The sequence below is a fragment of the Strongylocentrotus purpuratus genome, unplaced genomic scaffold (assembly GCF_000002235.5).
Source record: "Strongylocentrotus purpuratus isolate Spur 01 unplaced genomic scaffold, Spur_5.0 spur5_scaffold_14, whole genome shotgun sequence".
Taxonomy (NCBI): domain Eukaryota; kingdom Metazoa; phylum Echinodermata; class Echinoidea; order Camarodonta; family Strongylocentrotidae; genus Strongylocentrotus; species Strongylocentrotus purpuratus.
Window position 1 is genome coordinate 6,443,758 of NW_022145599.1, and position 19,323 is coordinate 6,463,080.

The following is a 19,323-nucleotide window of genomic DNA, read 5'->3' on the forward strand; positions in this document are numbered from 1 at the left end:
GCAGTGTCCTAATATTCAAATTATGCAAGGAAATCCGTTTACTGCTAGACTTCACTGTCAGACACTGTTGAGTGACTGACTGGATTTTTTCCTTCTTTGGTAATAACATACATAACATGAACTGTAAAGGGCACATGAGCATTTGTCTACATCAATAACCCACTTCTTGTAATGGCCAAAATTAAACTGATTGAATCTTTGGGCAGCATAAAACGTACGACCATTCGGTACAAAGCCTGAAAAATCAGACTTACTGGCTCTACAGCTCTTAAGTCGATTCGACAACTAATAGTCGTTATTTTCCCACTTAAAGACATTTTCAAGCCCCCCTTTTTTAAGGGAAGTTCTAAATTAGTATTATCTTTCAAATGCCATTGGAATTTAACCTTTTCATGTTTCTGGCCTGCAAATGGTACCTTTAAAACATCCCGTGATTAACTACACGGGGGGCTGGGGCGTAAACGGGCTGGATAGACTGAATTAATCATGCATTTGCTTCATTACCTATGTATCATGATCTAAATTAACAACGTGTAAAATGCACATAAATCCCAAGCGGAGGCGAGGACATGGTAGAAAGTGCATAAAGCAAGCTCTGTAATTTATTTATTCATATCAACCGGAGGCCTTGCTTGCCTTTGAATAAATGACAACGTGCAGTCATTTCAGATTTCTCTTGTTTTATTCGCATCACGTGATGCATCAAGTTGGATATTGATCATGTACGTAAAGACGTTATTAAGATAAACTTGAGTTCTGGTGAAAAAGAAAGAAAATGAATTCTCACATAATCTAACGAAACTTACACTGAATGTTCACGATTACAAATAATGTCATGTGCCAAACAATTTTGGAAGAAAATGTATACTGGCTGAGTAATGAGCATAGAAAGATAAGGAAATCATGGTAGTACTAGCCCAGCCATAATTTTTGTTGTCCCATATCTTTTTGTGTACAGTGATTGTTACTTTACAAGACTGGGTCAAATTTATGATGATTTTGATGACTCCTGAACCTTGCAATACACACCAATACTTTAATGCTATATGATCAACTTTTTCTGATCCATTCTATACACCTTTTCTTTTACAATGCAATCGCATTACCAGAACTCACCTTTATCTTTAATATCGTAGGATTCAAAGATAATGTCATGATCATTATTTTATAAGAATCTTAGAATAAACATCGAGTACAAACGAACAAAATACTTGAAATAAGTCATTAAAAACAAACACGTACAGCAATAGGTAGTCGATTAAACACTCATCTACACTTGCAGGATGAACATTACTAACTTATAACAAAGACGTATCCTAGAAATCACAGAGAATTCCTCACAATATGGAGAATGAAAGACGATGAAAATTCGAACAATAAGATATTGTAAAATGCTGTGAGAAACAAATTGTAAATTGATAAAATAACAGGATACCTAAATCACCGATTGCCATGGTGATGCTGAGGAACGGGTATTTTGTTTCAAATATAAGGAACATTCATTTTATAAGAATGACATCCAGCTCTTGTACATCGTGAAAATCCATTACTTTGCGACTAAAAGAAAACAAGGAAGCAATCAAATCATACAATATTTCTGCCAGGCACCAAAATAAAGAATCGGGATTCGAACCCACAACCTTCTTAATCATTGAATGGCACGAGTCATGACAATAAGAAGGTGCGTCAATTTTCACTGTTTTTGTGCTTGAAAACATGTAATATCTAATTTCTACATCATTAACTCTTTATATCAATATTTCTCAAATCAGCTCCATAAGAAGTCAGTAATGAGCTTATTTAGCAGAAAGAAATGCCGAATATCGAATTTGTTTTCACGACAAGGGTTTTCCGAGTATTATTATAACCATGATACTTATTTTCTACGAACCAAAATCATCAATATCACATATCGCATACAAGAGATAAAAAACAACCAATGGTTATAGACCTTCAAAGTAAATCAAGTCTCGTCTCCGTTTATAAATCTGCTCTATTAATCTGTCTCCAGTCACAACACGGAGCGTGGTACTCCAAAACATAGAGTGCTTGTCATTACACAAACAAAATACTTGCAAGTTTTGACAGGTTAAAATTAGATCTCGTTATGTTAAACATTGCCGACAGAGGTTGTCTAAAGTTGGCAAATTAATTGAATCACAAAGGTCTATTCTCATAAAAAAATCGTACCTGCATGCAATGTTTACTGGCAAAATATACGAAATACCCCTATAACCAGCTATAGTAACCAGGGAGTGGGATTCCAACTCCCTGCTATAACGCAGTGATTTTCAGAATATTAAAGAATGCAAAAATAATAATAACGCACCATTATATACGCCTGCGCTTCACTTTCACTGATGAGAAAGAACGAGGGGGGTCGAGAGAGAGAGAGAGAGAGAGAGATGGGGGGGGGGGGCGATCGAGGGGACAGGGAAGAGGGGTGAAAGATAAAGAAGATGAGGAAGATAGATAGATAATTATAATTATGATGTATGACTTGGACAAACAGATAATTGGACAAACAGACACCTCTTATAATTGAAAAGTGCATAATACAGCATTCAACACATTATGTTGAACCTTGCATTAACAATCAACTTCTTATAGTTTACCCATTGAGCATCCCTCAAAATATTTTACATTCAATATAAGAGTCCAGTTTGCATTTCATAGTACGTTTTACCGATATGTATCCTGTGTAATCATTTCCTTGCTTTAAATGTCTTATATCTGAGAAAAAAATTCAGATGAAATAGAAAATTAACATTTAATTCGCTGCTCCACTATATAGAATATCATCATTATGTACTTTCAGTGTGAGTTACTATTTGTTTCTTTTCAATTTAATAAAAACAACGTACATTTAGAGAAGGAGCTATTCAAGTAAGAAAGGTTGAGGAAGAAGAGACATAGATGGAGAAATAGAGAGGGAGAAATAGAGAGGGAGAGAGAGAGAGAGAGGTGGAAATTGGTGGAAAATAAATCTCCCTTCACGCTAATTAACAGTACAGAATAGTAATCAAAAGCTGACATTAGACTTACATTAATGAATAAATATATTTCATATCATCGTTGCATTTCAAGTCAAATATAATTATGTACAAAATTGATTTCATTTAACTAAAGTATTCTACCAATTAGAGTAAAGTGCATCTTTTTTTCTTTTTCTTGAATATGTTTGGATTGAGTGATGCTCTGACTGCTTGGTTGAATACCTCGATGACACCATCTTGGCTTTTTGCTGAGCACTCCGTGTATGCTAAAGCCATCACACTCTTGGATATCAGTACGCCCTGTAACCATAGTAAACGTGAAAGAAAACACTATTTTAAATCAAGATCATAAGTTTGTACGCCTACATGATATCAACATCCCAATCATAGTCCAAATTTAACCCTTTATTTACAGCCTTTTTAGAATCACGCAAATTGGGTCTTTAATTCTTGAATATTGTCGGTCCGCATGGTCAGAGCGCTATTTTGTGCTGGCGAAAACTTGGCTATCAGCATTTTGCAAGTTACAACATTTCAGGATAATTCGAAGACGGTAAGATTCATACAGTTGTACTATTATGGATACATGAATTTTAGGGGGCATACCTCTTCAGTGGTGACAGGTCTATGTTTTTGTTTCTGAAGAGCATCTATTGTTTCCTTGTCGTCTCTAAGATCAGTCTTCGTACCGACTATGATAATGGGTGTGTTTGGTTGGTGTACACGGACCTCAGGGACCCATTTCAGTGAGACATTATCACGTGAATCCATGTTAACCGTTGAAAAACAGACCAGAAATACGTCCTGCAAACAAAAGAAAGAATAATTCGTGATAAGAAGGAGTTATCATACTTTCCAAATTTACAAGATACCTACAAAATTGGTCAGGTAGGCTAAGACAGTATACAAGATCATTATTAATAAACATAAATAAGGGACAGTGGGTGGGGGGGGGGGGGGGGCTAAAGCCCCCGAAAAGGGGCAACCCAGATGACATAGAACCAGTTTAATGTTTAAGTTCTATTGATTTCTATTTCCAGAAGAAGTGTGCGACCTCGATTACATACTGTATATACCACTGAAGAGAACACAGTTCGACCCCCTTCCAATCATCCGCCTCGTATCTCAAATAAAGTGTACATCATTATTTTGTGATGTAAGTTTGAAGAAAGGTTCACACCTTGCTCCCCTCCTCCCCCCCCCCCCGAAAAAAAAGAAGAAAATAAAGAAGAAGTTGAATAGAGGAATAGGCTACGAGTTTGAAATATGACTCAATTTATAAAAAACAATGCTTTGTGTACAGTAAAGAAATATTCATATAAAGTTAAAATGCAGTTCTTTTAATCACATTGAATTGAACAAGCGGGGCTTCAATAATAATTCCCAAAACGAAAACGTTGTTAGGACCAGGAATCTGAGACTCTTCTTGGGTATAACATTGTATTAAGAAGCCAATCAATTTTCCCATGGCACATCTCGTAGGCCATGCAATTATTTTCACCCCAGCATTGCCAGATACATGTACTATGACACATGGATGAAGCATGGGGGGGGGGGTGATCAATGTGGCTACTACCGAGTTGGAATTGGAACCCTCAACCCTGGGATTGAGAGCCAAGTGGAATGAACCACCGTACCACGAACCACTATACCACGACAAGTGCGAAGGACATAAACGCTATACTTTGAAGACACTCACTTTTCCTTCATCACTTCAATAAGAATTCAAAGAAATTTGGAAAGAGAAAGATAAACGAGCCGAGGTGTATCCAGAAACCTTGATCGGGGCCATAATGGCGGTTACGGCCCATTATGTTTCTCATCTGATTGCCCACTGGTCAAGAATATAAACACTAATGACTGATAATCGCTCCGAGGTTGAGTATTTGTAATAAACTCGTTTATGACCGTAGAAGGTTGCATATCCATCATTTCTAGGTATAATGGGGGTCACAATACGGATCCGTACAGTATTATATAAATTATGACGGATTTGTCAGTTCGTAATAACGCCGACGAATTATTATGAGCAGGGGCGTACGCAGGATTTTTTCAAGGGGGGGGGGGGGGGGTTTTAAAATATTTTGCTCCCGAAAATTTGAAAATCGCGCCGGCCGAAAAGTCGCTCAGTTGGGGGGGGGGGGGGGGGGGGGGGGGGGGGGGGGGGGGGGGGGGGGGGGGGGGGTTTAGCGGACACATTTTTTTTTTTTTTTTTGGAGGTCAAAAAAAATTGCAACGACTCAAGCCAGCCTAAAAGTCGCTCAGTGGGTGGTTGGGGGGGGGGGGGGGGGGGGGGGGGGGGGGGGGGGGGGGGGGGTAAGCGGACAACTTTTTTTTTTTTTTTGGAGGTTAAAAAAAAATCGCAACGACTCAGCCGGGCGAAAAGTCGCTAAGTGGGGGGGGGGGGGGGGGGGGGGGGGGGGGGGGGGGGGGGGGGGGGGGTAAGCGGACATTTTTTTTTTTTTTGGTCTCAAAATTTCAAAATTTGACATTTTTCTTCGTTGGGGGGGGGGGGGTAAGGTCATCTTATTTAGGTTAGCCGTGGGGATAATTTTTTTTTTTTTTATTTTATTTTTTTTAATAATAAAAAAAAACAAAAAAAACAAAAACAAACAAACAAAGGGGGGGGGGGGGTTTTAGGTTTTTTTAGGGGGGGGTTTACATACATTAAAATACCAAAGGGGGGGGGGTTTGAACCCCCCAAACCCCCCCCCCCCCCCCCTGCGTACGCCCCTGATTATGAGGGGTAAATGTAAAATATTCTACTATGAAAAATGTGCATATACCATGTATTCAATTTATGCCGAAAACGTGACGGAGGGCTAGGCGACTATATTACCTACTTCAACAATTTTGAAGAGAAATGAACAGTATCTTGTATCAAGGACCTACAGATGCTATTTAAACAAATACTGGTCCGTTCTTACATTTATATTCTAGCCCAAAGATGCTCTCAAAATAGTGATGATAACGATGAAGTTGTAATGGTGATGACATCAATGTTTTCGATTAAAATGATTTGTAAGCAAAATAATAGAGTTGATTTAAACTATGGGGTCTTCTGTCCTACCAGGAAAAAAATATTGTTTTCACGTGATTGCAATTGGACACCAGTCTACAGGATATTAAAATACGATATTGGACACCAGTCTTTATATAGGATATTGGACAATACTTTACAGGCCGTTATCTGTTTGTGTGTGATTGATTATGGAGCAAGCTTAGATATTTAATTTTCAAGCTCATATTGATTCAAAGACATGTAGTAAAGGGGTAACATTCACTCTTTTCCGTGGTGTGTTTCCGGAAGTGGTACAATAACAGTTCACATAGCAGAAGTCTGTTTATGTATAGGTTTAGTTCAAATTAGTGTATCCGGGTTACATCCGATAAACATGTTAAAATAATAAATGAGAAAGAACGAGGAAATGGGTAAGCCGCATTCACATACCAACTGAAATGATGATAATGATACCACCACCACTACCACTACCACTACCACCACTACTACCACCACCACTACTACTACTACTATACTACCACTACCACTACCACTACCACTACTACTACTGATATTTCTACTATACTTCTCCTACTACTACTACTACTACTACTATACTACCACTACCACTACCACTACCACTACTACTACTGATATTTCTACTATTACTTCTCCTACTACTACTACAATAATAACAATAATTATCATCATCATAATTATAGACATTTTACAATGCGCAACAAAATTATCCACCGAGATGGTACTCAAGGCGCTTACAATAAACAGATTGAATGTCATAACAAAAATACTCTGATGATGCTTACAACAATAAAATAACACATATTTAAGGGGACACACTTGTCATTATAATTATGTGTTTTTAGAATCTTATAAAGTCATCTCATAAAATAAAAATTGACTATAATTTCATTATGGCATTAAATTTTAATGAACACGAATATGATCATTCATTGCTCTTAATATCCAAGTAGGTCAGGTTAATGAACGGTCGATTCCCATTTTATTATCTGATTATAGGGTTAAAATGAGATACACGCAATCTAATGAAAGTAAACTGAATCATCATGAAAAGGGACGTAATTCCGTCTATGGTATAGCGGTGACTGGTATATTATGTAAATTGACAGTGATTTAGATGAGGCTAAGCATAGTGTATTTCATTAATGGACTCTAAAGCAGCGCACTCTGGCAGGATCAAAGGAGATACGAAGTACGTATAACCAACCTAAATCCATGCAGCACTTTACTGCTTAAAACAATGATATTTTTAGAATCCTATCATTTCAATCTAGGTTTCTATGACAACACAGGCGTAACAAGTAGTATGTCCATTATCCATGAAATATGCTTTATCAATCTCTGATGCACGTTTTGTTGGGATGATAAACCGTTGATTGCATGTGCATAAAGGGATGAGAGAGAGAGAGAGAGAGAGAGAGAGAGAGAGAAAGACACAGAGACAACAAGAGAAAGAGACAGACAGACAGAGATAGAAAAAAAAAGAGAAAGAGAGAGAGAGAGGGGGGGGGGGGGAGAGAGAGATTGAGGAGGAGTAAGCAACATACAAGTGTAGAATCATGTATGGTAGTATATTCTGGGGTGTTCTGTAATTATGATGTAAGAAAAGGTTAAAATAATTTTACACTTACAGCATTTGCATATGACAGAGGCCTGACCTGTGCGTATGTATCCTGGCCAGCAGTATCCCATAGACTCAATGATACACGAGTCTCATCTACGACAGTCTTCATGGCATAATGATCGAATCTAGAAAAAGAAACATTCAATTCAAGAGTTAAGTTTCGTGTTTTAGTTGTTTCTTTTTGTTTGGTGAACAACGTCATGTATGGACATATTAACGTTCTGTGATTTAACAATATTATGGTCACACAAGTCATGTCTCGTTCACTATTCTCCAACGCACCTTTGCATCTCATCCCTGTTATTGATAATCATTATTTTAAAAATCTATAAATGTTCATGCCTACAATATTCCTACTTATTTATTTATTTTGTTTCAACCGCTGTATTCATATATAATGTAAAGTTAACAACTAAATTATTTATACCCTTACCAAGTTTTTCAACGTTTAAAGTCTATGAGAAAAAAAATTGCCTCTCTTCCCAGCACAAGAGAGGCAATGTCGCTTTGAGCAAGAAAATGAACCATGCTGCAGTCTTGTACATATAGTTAGCTACAGGAGAATAAGTGATAACAATGTATCCATCCATTCATTCTCTGTTCTGGTCCACAATGCATCGCATGACACAACCAATATTATTACATTAATATTATATGATATACATGTAACTATGCATGGATGGTTAAAAGCAGCTCAAAAGAATCCGTCTCGATGTACAGAGATGAAGAATAATTAATTGATGATCTAAGTAACGATGGAGAGCATACAAATATATTATTTCATGTCAGATATAAATATTATATTAGGTCTATTACAATCATGTACCAAAAAGAAAGACGAAATTTAAAAACATTTTTGTACTTCAAATTGACTTTGTAATCAGGATTTTTTTTTCTCTCTCCAAATACACACAATTGTCGCATAATGTTTAGCACAATAATTAAAGAGCAAAAAATCTAATGGGGATTTAATGCAATTCTACGAGGTACCGGTGGATACATGATATACAATGTATGGGGATATTGATTGTATGACGAGCGCTATATATTATAGCCTGTAAAGTGAAAAGAAAATCTCTTTTCCCTTCCTTTCAATTCTTATAACTAATGAAATGACAGAAGTCATCAGAAAGATTCAAATTCAAATTCAAAGTTTATTCAACAAGAAGATGGGGGATATATATATATATAGAGAGAGAGAGAGAGAGAGAGAGAGAGAGAGGATGGAGAGAGAAAAAAGAGACGGGGATGGAATTGAATGGAGAAAATGGAGAAAAATAAAGGGGAATAGAGAGAGAAAAAACAAGAGAGAGAACAAGGGACAGATAGATAGATATATATAGATTAAATAAATAGATAGGCAGATAGATAAATAGATAGCTATAAATAGGGGATTGGGGAAATGGAAATGATGTAGGTGAAGAGAAAGGCTGTCTTAATGTTATGAACTAGAAAGAAAAAAAAAGATATTCTGAGCAAGAAGATGGGAAAGTGGAATTGAAATGGAGTTGACATGTCGCCCCTTTAAGAGTTGACAATAATTAGAGGCAGCATCTTCCGTTCAATTTCCTGCATGAATTCGTTACGATATTGTTCTTAGCAGCATCCAGCCATGCAGGTGGTAAGATGGAGCAGGTCGGTCATCAAGTCACACCCTCACTCAAGCATCTGTCGCACAAAAAATCTACACATTATAAGCATAGAACAGCTCTGGTTGTGGCATCTATACCGGATAGGCATAGAGTCAAGAGTCAAAGTTAACATACAACTCGTAGCGTATTAAAACATTAATGTCCAATGTATGCCTCTATCATCTTTGTTATTTCCTTCGCAGCTATCGAGGTCACCCACAGTCAGCATTCAGTCATTACTATACACCTGGATTGAGGAAGGCAAACGGGGAATAATCACCGGGGCAGGACTTTACTTCCATATTGCAATCCCTCTGTCTTTTTTTTTTCGCGTGTGTCTTCTATCTTTCACTCCTATCTCCATTTCTTTTTCTTCTCTGATGTACGCAACATCAAGGACGCAGATCGCACCCCCAAAAGCATTTTTTGATAATCGTTTAATGCACCTCTTACCACTGATTTCATTGAAGACTTATCTTGTTATCCCCACATTACTATAATAGTGCACACATATTTTGAAGAGCGTTTTCAAGCAATCTATCTCCTTATATTATCTCACGTTCTTTTTTTGCTATTCCCTTCATCTCTCCTCTCGCTCTCGCCTCTTTTTTTGACCATTCGAAGCCCCCCCCCCCCCCTGTATCAACGCCACTGAACAAGCATAATTAATGGAAGACTGAAATTACAGAAGATTATGATATATACAGATCATGTGGTATCAGCTCACAAACCAAACATACCTTTCCGCAATTATGATACTGGGATTGTTACATTATGACATTGTGTACAGTGATGAGTGCAATTAGGATAATAGCAAATGGGTTGTAGATCTCATGCATCAAAATGCTCATTTTCATATGATCTAATGATAAACCCACACCCCGAGGGTAATTATATGTGATTGCTCTGTTTATTGGAACGAATCCACTTTATCTCATCACGGTAAACGTCTTTTGAGAGCCAGAGGGGCGTTAACTTCATTTTACATCACACCATTTAACATCCTTTCGACTCTCAGCAATAATTATGTTTGAGAAAGAACAAGCAAATACATGCAAAGAATTAAATGAATACATAGCAATTATGTTAAAAGACAAATGTAAACTCATTGAAAATAAGAGAAGTCAGTTGGGAATCAGAGAGTCGTTGACGAAGGTTTCGAGGCGTGATTATTATTTTTTTGTTTAAATATATATTTTACTACAAATAATGATTTATCTATTGACATTGTTTCTTTGCGACTGAGCCGGTTACTTTTCGAACGTTTTCAAATCATACCAGACATAATACAATATTGTAACCGAATTACCGGAGTATATATTTGTTGTAGCCGACGATGCAATACACAAATAGACCCAAATCAGACTATCACTCTGCACGATTTAAATTGCCCATATTCAAAGAAGCGTGCCATTTATTTGACAGTAATTATAATAATGTACGTAATGCTTATTAGAAAAGTCTCGCCGGCTATATCATGGTGCCCTTGAGACTAAACAAGATGGAATCAGTTTATACTCACACTGTGGGAGCATATTCCCCGGGAAAGTTACTGGTAGTGAATGAAATCAGCAGACAGGTTTTACCCACGAATCTGGAGTGAAATATAAACAAGAAGAAGAGAAATCAAGAATAATGTGGTTAAATCAGGGAGCTGTGACTTAAGCTCCCTGGTTAAAATCAACAACAATTATGAATGAACAAGAAAACAGTTTCATGACATTACTGCTGTGCTGGTTGTAATAAGAATTTCATGACGGAATAATGATGCAGACAAAAAAATTATTATTGTTTCTGTGTTTGTTTGTTTGTTTGATTGTTTATCTGTTTGTTATTTTTTACGGTTCGTCTTTATACTGAATTAAATAAAACATTTAGAGCCGGGACATGGAGGGCAAATAAAGGTACTTAAGGCCATAAATGGATTTCATTTTATGATAATGTTAACATATATGCTAGGTTGTATCATGACTTTAATAGGGACTTTTAGATTCGCACGAAGACAATATGTATATGCTACAATCGACGTTCTTGTAATGCACTGTCTTGAATGGACGTCACACGTATCAGTCCACGCAAATCTAAAAGTCCCTAATGTCGTACAGACCATGTCCCTTGGAAGATCTTTAATCGTTATTGAAGGGTTATCCTGCATTGTATATAGAAGACTGAATTGAATAAATAAATAGATAAATCTCTCATTGAGAGACAAAGAAGGTTAGTAATCTGTCTAGACCCATGCGACCTTCTCTGCCATGCAGTTAGACAGGTATTCGTTCTGTCTCATCAATCTAGTATAAGGGACTTTTAGATTGGCACGACGAGAACGTGGACTGCTCGTGTGACACCCTTTTAAGGCAATGTGACGTCACTGCCAGTGCCTTAAAAGGACGTCACATTGCCTTAAAAGGATGTCACACGTCGCAGTCCACGTTCTCTTCGTGCAAATCTAAAAGTCCCTATTCTAAAACATGTGCGACTGATGAATCTTGTCGATCGAATTTTGTCGATTAAAATGAAATAGAAAGGTTAATTGATGATGGAAGACCCATATGATAGCGAATATCTTTCTTTGACCTTTCAAATAATGTTTGGAGCGTGTGACTATCTACCACTGGAAGTGTTCCGAAGCACACTCTAGCTTATTCTCTCGCTTGTATGATGGTACTACAAGGTTATTGGAGAATCTTTAATGTGGTTGACTATTACCATGACCATACCAGATGTATATCAAATGGATCTAGTTAATAGTGTGAGAGTAGTGGGAGAAGGGTGCATGGAGGACCGCCCCCCCCCCCCCCCAAAAAAAAAAAAAAAAAAAAAAAAAATCCTACATGATGAAAGGACACTCGTTAAGAGAAAAAAAATTCGGTTTGCCCCACCATCTCTACATCCCAAATGTTTAATCCGCATCCTTCTCCCAATCAACATCTAGTGAATTTCATTCGGATTAAAGAAACCGTGAAATACAGATGGAAGCTAAACCTCCTCGTCTATATTTGCATTTTGTTCACTTTGGAGTCGTAAACGTTATTGAATAAGACAAACTTAGAGAAAAAGAGGATTGAAATAAAATGCCCGAATACTTAAACTTATTCTTGATTGCACTTTTAGTGCAACATGAAATAACGTATCGAGTAGATATAGATATGCTTCCGATCTATAAAGCTAGTTTCATCAGCCCCAAGAGTAAAAGGATTTAAATGGCTCACATTATATACATTCAAATCACATTAAAGTCTTAGCAATCTTATTTGGTTTATTGCCACACTCTATGTACTGTGACCCTTGGGTATATCGTAACTCCCATGAAATCTTGGGTGAACTTCAATAATGGGTCAGCATTATAGATCCATGGCTTACTGCCAACTATACCCTAAGTTTATCTAAACATAACTCTGAATACATTTTATACACAGGATGCTAAATTTGAAGCAGTATTTCTTATAATCATGATGATGATTAATGCACTTAAATTCTCTCTATTTTTTAAGTATTTAGCAAGCTTTGTGATTTTAGATACGTGTGGTGATTGCAATAACATAGCCCTTTAATCATGTTAATTTGCTTATTTTAGTAAACCATTGTCAAATGATATATTTTCCATCAATATAAGTGACCTAGATGTAATTTTAAAAAATACATAATACTGACTCCACATTATTTAAGGTCTTGGAATCTAATCAAAATGAAATGCAATCATTCCAGCTAATTAACATGATTCGAATGAAATGACTCTTTGCCTTTCATTCGCGGCCCAGTAGTTAATCGATGATCTATGATACTTCAATCAATAACGGGGTCGTCTGCAAATCATGACTGTATTCTACTAAAGACATTATAGATGAGGTGTAGGCGAGGTACATAATTATAAGCGGGCGTAATAATATTAAAGGGGAGTTTTGGGCCCATTGGATGTTATTTAATGTTTCCGGACCAACATAAGGAAATATACACGAGGTACATTATATTTATGGGCAAGGTTCCAATTTAGGCTTACGAAGCAAGAAGTTTTATATTAGAACAATATGGCAGTCTGGCTGAGATGTACATGTATTTGCCCTCGAAGCCAAGATATATTACATCTAGTAATGGTGATTTACAGTGTTTTAGTAGAATAATGATCAAAATCGTTCCCATCATAATTATTGAATAAGTGAACTATTATAGTACCATGGAGCAGGGTTTTGCCCCTCCCATCTTTTTTTTCTTTCTTTCATTTTCACTCGAAGATGAAAGGCAATCTTTGTAAAAAAAAAAAAAAAAAAAATGCTTACCCGTCTCCAACAATCACACATTTGATATCCTTGCCAGCATCCATGATGGTGATGGTTTACAAATCAACACTCGTCGATAAGATCAATGAATTATTAATCAGAAGACTCTTTTCGCTCTCACCAGCTGCAGTCTCCTATATACCACATGTATGGGTATTCAGGAATGAAGGTGCTCGACTGATTGTAACCTGTCAATGCTGATCAGTCAGTGGCTAAATCACAGTCCAGACTCTCATCTTCGAAAGAGTACTAAGGTGTAACAAAAGTATTCCATTTAGATACGATGATGACTGCAGAGATTATCTTCATACGAGAGGTTCACGATAACTGTCACTCCGCTAAAGAGTTAGACCCTCTTCTTGATGAAGTATAAGCAAGTGCTACACCCAATTAGGAGGATTCCGAAACTTAATTATCTAGACGAAATGTATCCTACAGAAGAACGACGTTCTGAAGATTATCATAAATTCAACTGAGCAGAATGAACAAAATTGTATCGACGTCAGTGATAAAGGTTTATAATCTCCCGATCAAAACGGCTTCGATATAATAACGATGATTCTCAATGTAAAATTAAACAAATTTCACTGGTATGCAGTTAACAGAATTATCACAGTGTTCCTCAACATAGGGATCGAGGGTAGGCCTAAAATGCGATCAGATAAAAATCTTCAATGAAGAACAGTCATTCCTATTGAAATTGTGTACTTTATTCGAGCCGAATAATTATCGTGATCGTATAGAAAACGGCTCCAAGTTGTTCCTGTTCCTGTTACCAGTTTGAGAATCCCTTCTCTCTATTTTGGTATCAGCTTGTCACCTTGTTACTGACTCATGTTTACAGACTGTGTCAATAACCCTGCACATAGGGCACAACATAATACGAATTAAAACACTAAGCACATTCGAATCCGTGTATTTACATCACGTATATACACAATCACCAGAAGTTAATGTTTGAGCAGCTCGTTCTAGTGTGCTAGAAATACCAACGCTCTTCTATTAATGCAGTCGACCATATAAGCATGAATTCCAATTCCTGTACACATGGAGCTACACGGAACAGGGTATTTCCAACCAATAACACATTATAGTTGTTGGCACGAGTTTGTTAGCTGAGTTTTATAAATGTCAGGTCTAATGATTTTTTTACCAGGAGCTTCCTCTCTTCACTGCCAGGGTACATTAATGCGGGTATACATCATCAACGGCCAATTTGTTATCAACAATTGGGACGGCATTGAAGTGTCAGAATCACTTTAAACCAAGTATATGCACGGCTGCATAGTCATTTCAAACTTATTGGTAAAATATTACACAAGTTTATTCTTCTTCTTCTTCCAATGAGTACAGTCCTCTTCGTAGAGTAAAGTCGTACTCTTCGGTGATATCACGTTCCTTCTCTCCGAGACTCCGGACAGTTTACTGAGCTATAATGACCAGCGGTTTAGCTGATAGTATTCACTTCTGCATGAGTGGTATACTCAAGGAGACAAAACTCATCGGTCTACTACTGCTCCCTTGCCGTCCGTTCCATCTAGGAAACCCATAAAGTGACACCGCGGTTGAGTTGACACAATTAGAGAATGATTGTCTTTTACGTATCTCGCGACCAAGGGCGCCAATTCTAGTGTATCCCCTGCGTGATTGGACAAAGGTGATTCGGTCAGGCGAACTCATGACATCAAGGAGTCGACGCTCAGTAACACTTAGTCTTTACTCAAGCGCGTATAAAGTTATCAGTCTTTTTTTAATTTCAGACGTGACATAGACCATAAGTCTAAAATCCCTGGAATCCTACCTTGAGCATATAAATAGCTTTAAAACAAATTATAGTTGATGGTTTAAAATCTAGGATTGATTATTACAGATGTCGTAAAATGAACTTTTTTAATTATAAAAGCCAAGCGCCTGAGAAGAAAGTAGACCACTGGCTGAGTTCAAGGCAATGATAAACTGTCTGACTGTGAGGATAAACGAAACACGTTGAGTCATATCTCATCCTGTTTGCCAGACCACAAGTGACAAGAATAGACCCTTTAAGTCCCAGTATGGGGTGAACGAACATCATGATTCAGATGATATTATCAAGGTTAAGACATTTTGTTCCACTTATCAAAATAAAGACATAAGAAATAAACATTTCTGAATATCTTGAAACAAATGACTTAGCTAGCCTATCGTAAGTTAGCTCGCGTTGATTAAACAATGATATACACACAAAAAAAGAAAATTGAAAAGAAAATGAAATGAATAATGGGCCCATGGTAATTTAGATAGATATACCTATATGGATATAGATGGATAAGGATAGAGCTAAAAAGATAGATAGATAGATTCTAGATAGAGGGTAAATTAAAAAAGGTCGAGCGGCATATTAAACATGTTTCTTCTGTATGTTACAACGGATCATTATTACAAGGAAGATTTCTTGAAACAAAATCTTTCAGTTGAATGATTCGTTTAAATGAAATCCTCAAAATGAGGTTTGTAGACAACATGAAGATTGTAATGTCCTGACGCACTCTCTATTCAATTTCATATTAAATCCAAACGTATTCAAAAGTTTCCATTGCCATAATAGATACCCTATAATTTTACTCACGCATCATTGGGTTGAATTCCATTCAGATGATTTATTATGACTACAAAGATGTATCAGACCACTTTAAAGGAAATCGAGCCTTGTGGCCCCTTGTGGTCATAACATAAGTATGTGGTATATAGGCTACAGCAATATAATGATGTAAAATTTGTTTTACAGAATTAGCGTTACCGATCCAACTCATGTTCATGCTATCAACATGTTGACATAATAACAATCTTCTTTATTTCTATTTTAACTTTGGAAAATAATACGGCTTCAATGGAAATTGGTGACTTACAGCACCCGAGGCGATGATCATGCTGGCATTATGTTACACCGGTGCAGCTAGTGCGAGTCCTCCTTAATTAGTGAAAAGTTTGACATCTAACAAATCTACTCACTGCATCGCTGCTTGTTCCATCCATCCGTCATTTTCAGGACAATTTTTAATTTCAAATAAATATTTTCATTGAACTAACAGTCCTCAGTTATAATGAGGTCTAGAATATCAAACGATCTATTTAACCACGTCACAACCAATAAGATATGGTCGGCTTGTGTCATGACTATTATTACCATTATTACTGCGGACAACGAATTCCTTCGTAATAGATCAAATTGCATCACATTAAACCCCATTAAACATTCTGAAGTGACCTTCTATTCATATATACACTGCTTTAAAGAAATTGTTGAGTACAAGTAATGTGGAAAATTTTTGATTTCTAGTCCTACTTGAGTTAATTATGAGCACATAGAACGACCCATTTCACACATAGACCACCAGCCTGCTATCACATAATTATAATAGGCATACAAAGAATATGACAGCACGCAATATTTAGTTTTTTCACCCCTGCCAGGACTATCTTTAACATATTATTTCTAAGAAAGGTGAAAATTGCACGACTTATGAGAATAGGTAGAAATTACGATATGATTATATTTTTGACGTGTGAATAGATGATTGTTCCTATTGACGATAATTATATAGTCCAAAGTTTAACAATCCAAAATGGTTTGTTCCGGATCTTGAAAATGAAATTACATGAAATATCTTTCTCTTTAAATCACTTCATGGAATTGAATTGCATTTGTAACATGAAAAGCATCATGTGAGTACTATCATCACTCCAAATTCCGATTGAGAATGGCATAAAAAATAGTTATTTTCCAAGGTCAGTGGGAGTAGTGTGAATCAGGCAGTCATATACCGGTTTCAGCCCTGAGATGAATATCAAACATTAAAGGCCCACTGCACTACTGGTAGCTACTTGCACCCTCTATATAACAAACAATGCCTAATCGGTGACCATTGGTCCCCCATGATCCTCTTTTTCTTATGTTAACTGAGAGCTGAGTTGATGAGATAACCACCTGTCCAGTGACCTTGTAGAGCGGTTTAATCCCTCCTGTAAACTACGGCAGATAAGTTTTAAGACCAAATTTTTTTTTGGCTTGTGACAATATTTTTTAGACTAAAAAGCTTCATGGAAATTTCTTTTATTTGATGACAAAATTGACTAATGTTATGAACCATTCATTTTGTCAGGATTTATTAACATTTTTTACGATTGTTTAGTTTCTAAACCACCCAAGTCCGCTTTCAAGAGTCTTATAAACCTACCGGCACTAAAGGAATGTAATAATTTGAAATACCTTGTCAAAGTGAACCACAATCAATTGTAATGGTTACATTATTTTTCTTGATTGATGTTTGCAGTTAAACAGATTATACTTTCTTTCCTTCATCAATCGAGCCGGGTTATCCAATCGCCTGATTTAGTCGCCTGCTACCTCTTTAAAGATAAGTTCAGGCAATAAAATAACGCAAGTGTGCTTGAGTTTTCAAAAGAGACCAGCAGCAAGTTGTGAAGATGGGATTCGAAAGTCTATTGTTAAAGTTATGGAATAATAGTACAAAACATGCAGGAATTATTGTTTGTCTTGCGTTTTAATTTTGAACAGACTTTGAGGGAGAAAAAGAGAGAGATAGAAGAAGAGACAGATGGTAAAAGAGACTAAGGGGAAAGAGAGAGAGAGGGGGGAGAGAGAGAGAGAGCGAGAGAGAGGGGGAAGGGAGAGAGAGAGAGAGAGAGAGAGAGAGAGAGAGAGAGAGAGAGAGAGAGAGAGAGAGGGAGGGGAGAAGGGTGGTGCGCATCGAATATTACGGATATCACTACGGGTGAAGAAGAAAAAATATAAAAAGTACACTGTGATCTAACTTCAGAAAAATAAGAGTTCACCATGTTTTAGATATAATGTAACGAATCAAGACTAATGAAATTGAACCCCAAAACGTTTTGATTTATGTTCACTTAATCACGCCATAATTAAACTATCTGTATATTTTTGTTTACCTATCTATAGCTAAAATATTGTTAACAGGAAGCCATGTCAGATCTCTATGGTCAGATTTTATAAACAGATTGGGTACATGTACATTGTTTCCGAACCTAAAAAAAGATCGTCGGATTTCCGCAATCATTGGTCGGTTTTATCATTGCACTGTTTCGAAGTAAATCCAACTTTGATAGTTCCACCTGCGACTAATGGATAATCTTTTCCTTATTACAATAGTCCTTCTAAGTATCGAGTTGTTTATGTTTGGTATTATGATTACGCATGCACGGTCAGTCGGTCACTAACCAGTCTTGTCTATCTTCCACTTTGTAAAGATTGAGCTGGTCGAGGGCATCGAGTTGGTAACTCCACGGTTGAGGGTTAATAAACTCAACGGATGGAAGGATTGAGTGGGTGAGTGAGAGAGAGAGAGAGAAGGGCATGGAGTTGGTAACTCTATGCTGAGGGTTAATAAACTCAACTGATGGAAGGATTGAGTGGGTGAGTGAGAGAGAGAGAGAGAGAGAGAGAGAGAGAGAGAGAGAGAGTGTGTGTGTGTGTGTGTGTGTGAGAGAGAGTGCGTGTATGTGTGTGTGTGCAATTTTGAACAAGAAACCTATATAGGCCTGACCAAATTGTCAGTGTAAACTATAAACATTAAAAAAAAATGAGATGTTGCATTATACTAGAGGAAGAAGCAAATTGGATGTTATAATATTATTATATACTCAAATAATATTAACTTATTAGTTTATAAACACAGTGACTGTGTATATAAACTAATAAGTTATTTTTATTTGAGTCTGTGGTAACTGTTCCATATCA

General features: G+C 36.8%; 1 protein-coding gene across 1 annotated transcript; it reads right to left on the reverse strand.

Annotated features, from left to right (window-relative positions):
* Positions 1 to 570: 570 nt before the first annotated feature.
* Positions 571 to 14,830, reverse strand: LOC583066 (ras-related C3 botulinum toxin substrate 1). Its single transcript, XM_782993.5, has 5 exons — positions 13,569 to 14,830; positions 10,814 to 10,885; positions 7,668 to 7,785; positions 3,603 to 3,800; positions 571 to 3,296 (listed from the first exon to the last, which is right to left on the reverse strand). The coding sequence occupies exons 1-5, from the start codon at positions 13,610 to 13,612 to the stop codon at positions 3,141 to 3,143; spliced, it is 588 nt and encodes a 195-aa protein (XP_788086.3). The 5' UTR covers positions 13,613 to 14,830; the 3' UTR covers positions 571 to 3,140.
* Between the last annotated feature and the right edge of the window lie 4,493 nt (positions 14,831 to 19,323).